This window comes from Bison bison, unplaced genomic scaffold, assembly GCF_000754665.1.
Source record: "Bison bison bison isolate TAMUID 2011002044 unplaced genomic scaffold, Bison_UMD1.0 scf7180017863957, whole genome shotgun sequence".
NCBI classification, from domain to species: Eukaryota; Metazoa; Chordata; class Mammalia; order Artiodactyla; family Bovidae; genus Bison; species Bison bison.
Window position 1 is genome coordinate 943,237 of NW_011494529.1, and position 12,860 is coordinate 956,096.

At 38.8% G+C, this 12,860-nt stretch overlaps 1 protein-coding gene across 2 annotated transcripts in view; it reads right to left on the reverse strand.

The window, feature by feature from the left end:
- ATG4C (autophagy related 4C, cysteine peptidase) overlaps window positions 1–12,860 on the reverse strand; it is a 97,705-nt gene that overhangs the window by 69,475 nt on the left and 15,370 nt on the right. For both annotated transcript variants that reach the window (XM_010833903.1, XM_010833902.1), the window contains exon 2: window positions 5,584–5,722. In XM_010833903.1, coding sequence (XP_010832205.1) covers window positions 5,584–5,659 — 76 coding nt within the window. In that variant the 5' untranslated portion in view covers window positions 5,660–5,722. The remainder of the gene's footprint in view (window positions 1–5,583; window positions 5,723–12,860) is intronic.

A 12,860-nucleotide genomic window follows, 5' to 3' on the forward strand; every position in this document is an offset into this window, starting at 1 on the left:
ACATTCAGAAAACTAAGATCATGGCATCTGGTCCCATCACTTCATTGGAAATAGATAGGGAAACAGTAGAAACAGTGTCAGACTTTATTTTGGGGGGCTCCAAAATCACTGTAGATGGTGACTGCAGCCATGAAATTAAGACGCTTACTCCTTAGAAGGAAAGTTATGACCACCCTAGATAGCATATTAAAAAGCAGAGACATTACTTTGCCAACAAAGGTCCGTCTAGTCAAGGCTATGATTTTCTCAGTGGTCATGTATGGATGTGAGAGTTGGACTGTGAAGAAAGCTGAGCATCGAAGAATTGATGCTTTTGAAGTGTGGTGTTGGAGAAGACTCTTGAGAGTCCCTTGGACTGCAAGGAGATCCAACCAGTCCATTCTAAAGGAGATTAGTCTGGGTGTTCATTGGAAGGACTGACGCTAAAGCTGAAACTCCAGTACTTTGGCCACCTCATGCAAAGAGTTGACTCATTGGAAAAGACTCTGATGCTGGGAGGGATTGGGAGCACGAGAAGGGGACGACAGAGGATGAGATGGCTGGATGGCATCACCAACTCGATGGACATGAGTTTGAGTGAACTCCAGGAGTTGGTGATGGACAGGGAGGCCTGGCGTGCTGCAATTTGGAGTCGCAAAGAGTTGGACACAGCTGGGCAACTGAACTGAACTGAACTGAACCCCATCTACACATGTTCATTGCAGTACTATTTACAATAGCTAGGACATGGAAGCAACCTAGATATCCCCTGACAGAAGCGAAGTAAAGCGAAGTCACTCAGTCATATCTGACTCTTTGCGACCCCGTGGACTGTAGCCTACCAGGCTCCTCCATCTATGGGATTTTCTAGGCAAGAGTACTGGAGTGGGTTGCCATTTCCTTCTCCAGGGGATCTTCCTGACCCAGGGATCAAACCTGGGTCTCCCTCATTACAGGCAGACACTTTACTGTCTGAACCACCAGGAAAGCCCTTTTCAATGACAGATGCATGGACAAAGAAGCTATGGTACATATATACAATGGAATATTACTCGGCCATAAAAAGGAATACATGTGAGTCAGTTCTAATCAGGTGGAAGTCAGAAAGAGAAAAACAAATATCATATATTAACACATATATACAGTATCTAGAAAGATGGTACCAATGAACCTATTAGATCTAGGGCAGCAAAGGAGACACAGACATAGAAAACAGACTAATAGTCACAGCGTGGGAATGAAGAGGGTGGGATGAATGGAGAGAGTAGCATGGAAACACATACACTACCATACATGAAACAGATAGCCAGTGGGAATTTGCTGTATGACTTGGGGAGCTCAAGCAGGTGCTCTGTGACAACCTAGAGGGATGAGATGGGAAGGGAGGTAGGAGAGAGGTTCAAGAAGGAAGGGACACCTATGGCTGATTCATGGTGGTGTATGGCAGAAACCAACATAATACAGTAAAGCAATTATCCTTCAATTAAAACCAAATAAATTCAAAAAAATGTTTTAGTACTTCTTAAACCACACATGGTAAAGAACCCACATGCCAGTGCAGGAGACCTACAAGACACAGGTTCAATCCCTGGGTCAGGAAGATCCCCTGGAGGACAGCATGGCAACCCACTCCAGTATTCTTGCCTGGAGAATCCCACAGACAGAGAAGGCTGGTGGGCTATAGTCCAGAGGATCACAGAGTTGAACATGACTGAAGTGACTTAGCATGCACACAAACCACCCATACAATACAAACTCTAAGCCAGGAATACATATTAAACATTTTAGAATAATTTTCATCAATAAAATCAAACTAAAATACTATTCTATCAGAGAAGGCAATGGCACCCCACTCCAGTACTCTTGCCTGGAAAATCCTATGGACAGAGAAGCCTGGTAGGCTGCAGTCCATGGGGTCGCCAAGAGTCGGATACGACTGAGTGACTTGACTTTCACTTTTCACTTTCATGCATTGGAGAAGGAAATGGCAACCCACTCCAGTGTTCTTGCCTGGAGAATCCCAGGGACGGGGGAGCCTTGTGGGCTGCCGTCTATGGGGTCACACAGAGTCGGACACGACTAAAGTGACTTAGCAGTAAAATACTATTCTATAACTCAAAACTATCTAGAACACGTGACTGCTCAGTCACTAAGTGGTGTCCAACTCTTTGAGACCCCATGGACTGTAGCCTGCCAGGGTCCTCTGTCCATGGCATTTCCCAAGCAAGAATACTGGGGTGAGTTGCCATGTCCCTTCTACAGAAGGTACCTTCTGGAGGGTACCCTTCTTCAGGGTAACATGTAGTTACCCTGAACATTCTGTTCTTCGGAGATTAGGGATTCTGGCACCCCACTCCAGTACTCTTGCCTGGAAAATCCCATGGATGGAGGAGCCTGGTGGGCTGCAGTCCATGGGGTAGCGAAGAGTCGGACACAACTGAGCGACTTCACTTTCACTTTTCACTTTCATGCATTGGAGAAGGAAACGACAACCCACTCCAGTGTTCTTGCTGGAGAATCCCAGGGACGGGGGAGCCTGGTGGGCTGCCGTCTACGGGGTTGCACAGAGTCGGACACGACTGAAGCGACTTAGCAGCAGCAGCAGCATACTAACAAAGAATATAAAAAGAAATTAAGAAGACAATTCACTTTAAAATAGCACTGAAAGACTTCTCCAGTGGTCCAGTGGTTATGACTCTGCTTTCCAAAGCAAGGGGCGAGGATTCAATCCCTGTTCAGGGAACTAAGATCCCACATGCTGCAAGGTGTGGCCAAAAATTGGAAAAAAATTAAAAATAAAATAGCATTGAAAAGAATAAAACAGGAATAACTTTAACAAAAGAAGTGTAAGACTTACACACAGAAAACTACAAAATGTCATGGCAAGAAATTAAAAATCTAAATAAGTGTAAAGACATCCCATGTCTATGAATTGGAAAACTTAATATGGAAATATTCTGTTAATATGTCAATACTCTGATCTACAGATTCACTAAAATCTATATAAAAATCCTAGCTGAATTTCTTGCAGAATTGATAAGATGATCAAAAATTCATAGGGAAAATGCATGAGATCCAAAACAGTTAAAACAACCTTGGAAAAGAAGAACAAAATTGAAGGAACCATACATTCCAGTTTCAGATTTCACAAACAGCTAAACTAATCAAGAGAATGTTGTATTGGCATAAGAACAAACATACTGATTAATGGAATAGAATTGAGTGTCCAGAAATAAACTCTTTACATCTATGGTCAACTGATTCTAGATAAGGGTGGCAAGACCATTCAATGGGAAAAGAATATTCTTTTAAACAAATGGTGCTGTGACAACTAGAAAGCCACATACAAAGAATGAAGTGGAACTTCTCACATCACACACAAAAATTAACTTAAAATGGATCAAGGACCTAAATAGAAGAGCTAAAAAGAAAAAATATCTTTAAAAATAGGTGTAAATCTTCATGATCTTGATTTAATCAACATTTCTTAAATACAGCTTCAAAAGCATAAGCAACAAAGAAAAAAATAGGCAAAGTGGACCTCATCAAAATCAAAGTTTTATGCTTCAGTGGACATTTATTAAGAAAGTGAAAAGACAATTGAAGAATGAGAAAGAATATCTGCAAATCATATTTTTGCTGAGGGATTTTCATCTAGAATATATAAAGAACACTTAGAACCCGATAATAAAAAGACAACCCAATCTTAAGATGTGTAAAAAATTAAATGGACATATCTTCAAAGAATACATACAAATGGCTAATGAACACATGACAAGACACTTACCTTCATATAGTCATCAGGGAAATGCAAATCAAACTTACAGTGAGATATTTCACATTCACTAAAAGGGATCTAATTAAAAAGATGGACATTAACAAGTACTGCTGAGGATATGGAGAAATTTAAACCTTCCAACATTGCTGTAGAAATGTATAATGGTCCAAACAGTTTGGTAGTTCCTTAAAAGGTTAAACTTAGAGTTAATATATGATCCAGTAATTTTACTCCTAGGTATATACCCAAGAGAACTGACACTAAGTTTACACAAAAACTTGTGCACAATATTCACAGCAGTACTATTCATATAGCCAAGAAGTAGAAATAACCCAAATGTCCATCAACTAATGAGTAAAGAAAATGGCATATATCCATACAGTGAAATAGTACTCAACCATGTAAGAGAATGAGGTATTGATACATACATGCAACAACATGGATGAACTTTGAAAACACTGTGCTAAGTGAAAGGAGTCAAAAACAAAAGACCACAAGTTACATGATAGCATTTATATGAAAAGTCCAGAATAGGCAAATCTATAGAAACTCCAGTACTTTGGCCACCTCATGCAAAGAGTTGACTCACTGGAAAAAAACTCTGATGCTGGGAGGAATTGGGGGCAGGAGGAAAAGGGGATGACAGAGGACGAGATGGCCGGATGGCATCACCGACTCGATGGACCTGAGTTTGAGTGAACTCTGGGAGATGGTGACGGACGGGAGATGGTGATGGACAGGGAGGCCTGGTACGCTGCGATTCATGGGGTCGCAAAGAGTTGGACACGACTGAGCGACTGAACCGAACTGAACTGACAGAGGCATAAAGTAGCATGGTGGCTGTCAGGGATTGGAGAGAGACGGTGAAGAATAGGGAGTATTCTTATACTGCTAATGGGTACAGGGCAACTTTGAGGTGTGATAAAAATGTTCTGGAGTTAGTCACGATGGTTGTACATTTCTGTGAATATACTAAAAGGCCACTGAATTATACATTTTGAAAGGGTGAATTTTAGTAGCAAATGATTTATCTCAAATTTTCAAAAAATTAATGCCTATAATCTTCAAAATGCAATGTTAAGCTATTAATGTTAAGTTATTACCAAGTTTTAACTGTCTAAATAGCTAGCTGGCCATGATTTCCAGTGAATCAGGAGCCAACAGCCAACTGTGTTTTACTTGAGTTTGCACTGCCTATGGGTTTTATTAAATTTTTCCATTCCTATTTTATGGATATGAACTTCTTCCTGTTGACAATAATTCTCTGAGTATTTCTCCACCTTTGAAAGATTCTTCATTCACAGTTTGTTTCCAGTCTGAAGTATGCTTCAAAACAACCATATGATCCTTACCAGATTTGTATGCAAACCAAGAATAACTAAGTTATAATTAAGTGTCTGAGTGTGCTCCTAGAAGAAAGTTATGTATCAGAGTATGAACTTTAAATGGTCTGCTTTGTGTGTTCAACATCTATTTTGCTTGGTTCCTGGTTCAGACATGAGGCTGCCTGAAACTGCGTCTGAAAAACTGAGGTAGTATCCATTACCTGAATAAATTATATCTGCTTTGGCATTTTCCTTTTTAAAGGACCACATGATATGCCTGAGTTTCTAAGCAATATTTATGAGGACACTTGGCTCTTTCCTTAGGAAGTATTCTTATATACTTTGTAACTGACATATATAGAGAATATATTATATTTTATTCCTTACAGAAATATTTCATTCAAGGAAAACCTCAGGAATTGTTACTGACTGAATAAGGGAGATAATACATATCTTCATATATTTCTTTGGATTATATAATTTTCAAATCATGATACTTACTATATTTCATGTTGTTCCAAGCAGATATAAATTTAGTTTTCAGCTTATCGACATCATCTGTTCCTGTGGCCTCCATATTCAGATTCTAAAGAAAAAGCCATCACTTGATTGCATTCTTCTGTAAGTTTAGTCTTTTGCTCTGACGTAAAGAAAAAGTTAAAGAAAAATAAGTAATGAGTATATATTCTATGGTATAATACCTGCTAAAGTTACTTAAGCGATTAAACACAATTTGAACTGGAAATGAGCAAATTTTTCATTTTACAGAATAAAATATAATACACTCTATACATTTTTAAATTACAAAATATATTTAATACCAAATACACAACAATAAAAATTATCACACAAGAGACTTCCCTGGGGGTCCAGTGACTAAGACTCTGTGCTCCCAATGCATGGGGCCCAGGTGCAACCCCTAGTCGGGGAACTAGATTCCACATGCCACAAACAACAGTTTGCATGCCACAATGAAGATCTGTGATCTGCATGCCACAACTAAGACCAGGCAAAGCCAAAATAAATAATAATAAATGAATGTTTTAAAAAGTTATCACACGAATCCAAACAATAACTCCCCACAGATACACACAATTAAAAACAGTAACAGTAATACAACTCATTTTTGGTGAGACTATCCAAGATTTGTTTCTTTTGTAATTAGACACAGTGATCTGAAATCATAAGAAATGATAACTATATTCATAATGGAGACTTCCACTTGTATTGTCACTGCTGCTGCTGCTGCTGCTAAGTCACTTCAGTCGTGTCCAACTCTGTGCGACCCCATAGACGGCAGCCCACCAGGCTCCCCCGTCCCTGGGATTCTCCAGGCAAGAACACTGGAGTGGGTTGCCATTTCCTTCTCCAAGGCATGAAAGTGAAAGGTGAAAGTGAAGTCGCTCAGTCATGTCCAACGCTTAGCAATCCCATGGACTGCAGCCTATCAGGCTTCTCCTTCCATGGGATTTTCCAGGCAAGAGTACTGGAGTGGCTTGCTATTGCTTTCTCTGGTATTAAGTCACTGCTTTCATATAAAGCCTAATCATTTCTTTTTAATTAAGGCATTTCCTGTATTTCCTATATATCCTTCTTACAGCCACATTTTTTAAAAAAAATAGAAAGGCTTAAATTTACAACAGACAATGCTTTCTTACTCTAAAACAAGAATAACTGTAGCTTATAGGCATTTGTTTTTTAAATGACTTGATGGAAAATTGAGATATGTTATATGTAATCTGAAAGAGGAACAAATTATTACTGAAAATACTCCAGTTTATTTGTAATAATTCACAGACAGTTTTCAAGAAAAGAATGCAGGGGCTTCCCTAGTACTCAGTGGTAAAGAATCTGCCTGCCAAAGCAGGAGACACAGGTTTGATCCCTGGTCCGGGAAGATCCCACATACCAAGGAGCAACCAAGCCCGTATGCCACAACTACTTGGCATACTGTGCTAAAGCACTACTGTGCTCTGGAGCTCAGGAGCTGCATTCACTGAGTTCACATGCCACAGTTACTAAAGCCTGCAGACCCTAGAGCCCATGCTCCACAACGAGAGAAGTCACCACAGTGAGAAGTCCACATACTGCAAAAAAGAGTAGCCCCCACTCTCCACAACTAGAGAAAACCTGCATGCAGCAATGAAGATCCAGTACAACCAAAAAAAAAAAATTATAAAAGAAAAGGAATGCCACACAGAACATTATCCTTTCAGAATTATAAATATCAACTCAATGGGATTGGTACATTTGCTTCTCTAACAATAGATATTCCATTTTATAATATGTATTAGAAGTAACTAATTAAACATTATAATTGTGGCAGAAGAAAGCATGGTCCACTAGAAGAATTTAAAAAGTCAATGTGACTAAGGAGCAGAGTCCAAAAAAGTGACATGTGTGTGGTTATTGGGTTAGACATGGGCCAGAGCACACAGGGCCCTACATCCTGTGTTAAGAATTTTGTTCTTTATGCAAAGAGCAACGGATGCAAACAGGAATATCAGAATCCGATTCTGTGGGTTTGTGTGATTTTTTTAACACTCCAACACAGAGAAAACAGATTGAAAAGGGACAAAAGTAAAGGGTGAGAGTTTACTATTATTGTATTGGGTGAGGAGAAAGATGGTAGCCTGGACTAGAGCAGTGGAGATGGAGACAAATGAGCACATGAAGAAATGTGTCAAAAATGCATTTGGTCTTGGTGATAAAATGAATGTGAAAGGTGAAAAAGAGAAATATGTCAAAGATACACTCAGGTTTCTACCTTGTGAAATTAAATAGATGGTGCCAATCCCTTAAACAAGCAACATCAGGAGAAGGGCAGATTAGAGGGATAAGATCATGACCTGGATTTATGTGGAGCTCGAGACGCCTCTGAGCTATAGTAAGGAATCGTTCCCTTTTGAATTGAATCACTCGGGGTAACTTATTGCCAGGCACTGTTCTAAGAAATGCAGATACAGCTTAGGACAAAAGGAGTAAAATTCTTGCTTTCATGGAGTTTACTTTCTAGACATTCTAAAGAGGCCATCAAGGCAGTTGGATATATAGATCTGGAACTCAAAGGTGAGGTTTGGGCTAGAGCTGTTGAGAATTGCTGATGTACAAATGGAAGAGTCAGAGCTATAAACATGTTTCTCAACGATTCTGCCTCATTCATGATGACACCCCAGCCTTAAGGATGATATTCAAAGCCCTTCATGAAATTACATCTGCCCACTTACTCAGCTTTCTCTCTTGCCACTCCCTCACATGCACCATAGACAGAAGCCATTTTTAATATTAATATTAAAGCTTCCTAAACTTGACATGCTAATACCTCCTTGCCTTTGCATGTGCCACTCCCTCCATCTAGAATGCCTTTCGGCTTACCCTCACTTTTTGACAGCCTTATATCATGAGTACGTTTAAGTTTCTCCTCCTCAGATTCCTTAAAAAACTGGGAATAAAATTGCCATACAACCCAGCAATCCCACTGCTGGGCATATTCCCCAAGGAAACCAGAATTGAAAGAGACACATGTACCCCAATGTTCACTGCAGCACTATTTACAATAGCTAGGAGATGGAAACAACCTGGAAGTCCATCAGCAGATGAATGGATAAGGAAGTTTTGGTACATCTACACAATAAAATATTACTCAGCTATAAAAAAAAAGAATGCATTTGAGTCAGTTCTAATGAGGTGGATGAACCCAGGGTCCATAAGAGTGAAGTAAGTCAGAAAGAGAAAGACAAATACTGTATATTAACACATATGTATGGAATTTAGAAAGACGGTACCAACGATCCTACATGCAGGGCAGCAAAGGAGACACAGACGTAAAGAACACTTTTGGACTCAGTGGGAGAAGGAAAGGGTGGGAAGATTTGAGAGAATAGTATTGAAACATATACATTACCATATATAAAACAGATGACCAGTGTGAGTTTGATGCATGAAGCAGGGCACCCGAAGCCAGTGCTCTAGGACAACCTAGAGGCATGGTGCGGCGAGGGCGCTGGGAGCAAGGGTTCAGGATAGGGGGATACATGTACACCTATGGCCAATTCATGCTTATGTATGGCAAAAAATCATTACAATAGAGTAAAGTAATTATCCTCAATTAAAATAAATACATTAATTTTTTTTAAAAAAAGAAAAAAAAGTTTCTCCTCCTGCGGTAAGATCAGTAAATTTTCTACCCTTGTCCCAACCTCAAACCAATACAGAAGTCCCTGTTTTTAGTCCCTTAGGGTCCTATGCCTTCCTCTAGCACAGTACTCATCACACACGTTATAATCATTTGTTTCTTACATTCTCTTACACTAGCCAGTAAACTTTTTAAGTGTCCTTAAATTGTGCCTGACACACAATTGGTCCTCAAAATGTTTAAGGGAATCACAAACTGATAATGAAAAGTAGCAGTATTTTACCTGTTATATTTAGAATTCTTTAATTGACAACGAGAATAAAGGAAAAAAATTTCCTCCCAAAAGTGTATTTAACAAAATTTGGAAAAGTAGGAGTAAAGTTTATAAAATGTGTGAATTATACATAGTGAATCTATATGATGGGCTATATATCCATTTTAAATGCCCCTGAAGAGTCTGTGAAAATGGAGAAACAATACACAAAACCTAAAACTTTATGTATCATATAATACTTACTGGTTGGGATCTGAGGGGGAAGAGAGGAAGTTTAAAAAAAAAATATACCAAAATGCTGACAACAGTTTCCCTAACAAACTGTGACTGATTATTTTTATATCACTATTGCCCAGATTTTCCAAATCTTATACAGAGAATATATGTAATGTTTAGAATTTTAAAAGTTTAGCTTTAAAAAGCCACTAACCATGAATCTTCTAAATCAAAAATGTTTAAGAGAATGTAAGGAACCACTATACTGTTCTCCATAGTGGCTATACCAATTTACACTCCCACCAACAATGTAGGCAAGTTCCCTTCTGTCTACACCCTCTCCAGAATTTACTATTTTTAAACTTTTGGATGACGGCCATTCTGACCAGTGTGGGGTGATACTTGACTGTAGTTTTGATTGCATTTCTCTAATAATTAGCGATGTTGAGCACTTTTCATGTGCCTATCGGCCATCTGTATGTCTTCTTTCGAGAAATGCCTATTTAGATCTTCTGCCCATTTTTTGGTGGTGGTATTTGGGTTTTTGATATTGAATTGTATGAGCTGCTTTGCATATTTTAGAGGTTAATCCTTTGTCAGTCACGTCATTTGGAAATATTTTCTCTCACTCTGTGCATTGTCTTTTTGTTTGTTTATGGTTTCCATCACTGTGCAAAAGCTCTTAAGTTTAATTAGATTCCATTTATTTTTTTTTCACCTCCATCACTCTATAAGACATATCCAAAAAGAAAGTGCTGTGATTAATTTCAAAGAGTGTTCTGTTTTCCTCTAGGAGCTTTATAGTGTCCAGTCTCACATTTAGGTCTTTAATCCATTTTTTAATTTATTTTTGTGTGTGGTGTTAAGAGAATGTTCTAATTTCATTCTTTTACAACAGCTGTCCAGTTTTCTCAACACTACTTACTGAAGACAAAACTACCATATGATCCTGCAATCTCACTCATGGACATATATCCAGACAAAACCGCAATTCAAAATGCAACCTGATGTTCAATGTTCACTGCAACACTATTTACAATAGCCAAGACACTGAACTGAACTGAACTGAAGACATGGAAGCAACCTAAATGTCCACTGACAGATAAATGATAAAGATGTGGTACATATACAATGGAATACTCCTCAGCTGTAAAAAAAAAAAAAAAAGGAATGAAATAATACCATCTGCAGCAAAATAGATGGACCTAGAGAATATCATATGAAGTGAAGTAAACCAGACAAAGACAAATATCACATGATATCGCTTATACTGTGTTGTAAAACAGGAACAAAAGTTGTCAGTCAATTACATGTCAAAAACAAACTCGAAGAAAAGAGATCAGATTTGTGCTTACCAGAGGCAAGGGGTGAGGAGAGAAGAAATTAGATGAAGACAGTCAAAAGATATAAACTTCCATTTAAAAGTACTAGAGATGTAATGCACAACATGACAAATATAATTTTGTATGTTATTCAGTTCAGTTCAGTTCAGTCGCTCAGTCGTGTCCAACTCTTTGTGACCCCATGAATCGCGGCACGCCAGGCCTCCCTGTCCATCACCAACTCCCAGAGTTCTCTCAGACTCACGTCCATTGAGTCAGTGATGCCATCCAGCCATCTCATCCTCTGTCGTCCCCTTCTCCTCCTGCCCCCAATCCCTCCCAGTATCAGAGTCTTTTCCAATGAGTCAACTCTTCGCATGAGGTGGCCAAAGTACTGGAGTTTCAGCTTTAGCATCATTCCTTCCAAAGAAATCCCAGGGCTGATCTCCTTCAGAATGGACTGGTTGGATCTCCTTGCAGTCCAAGGGACTCTCAAGAGTCTTCTCCAACACCACACTTCAAAAGCATCAATTCTTCGATGCTCAGCTTTCTTCACAGTCCAACTCTCACATCCATACATGACCACAGGAAAAACCATAGCCTTGACTAGACAGACCTTTGTTGGCAAAGTAATGTCTCTGCTTTTCAATATGCTATCTAGGTTGGTCATAACTTTCCTTCCAAGGAGTAGGTGTCTTTTAATTTCATGGCTGCAGTCACCATCTGCAGTGATTTGAATTACCAAAATCCAAAACACTGACAACACTAAATGCTGGTAAGGACAGGTACTCTCATTTACTGCTGGTGGGAATGCAGCTAATTTGGAAGATGGTTTGGTAGTTGTTTTTTTTTTTTTTTTTTTACAAAACCAAACATACTCATAAGATCCAGTAATTGTGCTCCTTGGTATACACCCAAATGAAACGAAAACTTATTCTCACACAAAATCTTGCCCACAGATATTATAGCAGCTTTATTTATAACTGCCAAAACTTGGAGACAACCAAGATATCCTTCAGTAAGTGAATGGATAAATAAACCAGAGTACAAACAGACAATGGAGTATTATTCAGAACTATAAAGAAATGAGCTATCAAGCCATTAAATGATATCAAGGAAAACTAAATGTCAAGTAAAAGAAGACAATCTGAAAAAGCTAAATACCACAAGATTCCAACCAGATAGTGTTCTGGAAAAGGCAAAATTGTGGAAACAGTAAGAAGTGGTTGCCAGGGGCTGGGCGGTTAGAGGGAGAGAATGAGTAGGCAGAACATAGAGGATTTTTAGGGCAGAAAAACTATTTTATATGATACTGTAATTGTCTATACACATCATTAGACACTTCTTCAAACACAGAATATACAACACCAAAAGTGAATCCTAATGTAAACTATGGTCTCTAGGTGATACTTACATGTCAAAGATTCTTCAATTGTTCCAAATATACCACTTTGATGCAGGATTTTGTAAGTGGGGAAGTCATGTGTGTTGTGGGGAGGAGGTATATAGAAACTCTGTATACTTTCTGTTCAGTTTTGCTGTAAACCTAAAATTGCTCTAAAAATTGTTTATTAATTAATTTTTTAAAATATCGCCAGGACATGCAGTGAAAGAAAAAAAAGAACCGGATAAATACAATTTAGACATCTACCTACACATGTATTATGTATGTACATACATTTACACACACACAAATACACACGCATAAAAAAATGTCTGCTGCTGCTGCTAAGTCACTTCAGTCGTGTCCGACTCTGTGTGACCCCACAGACGGTAGCCCACCAGGCTCCTCCGTCCCTGGGATTCTCCAGGCAAGAATGCTGGAGTGGGT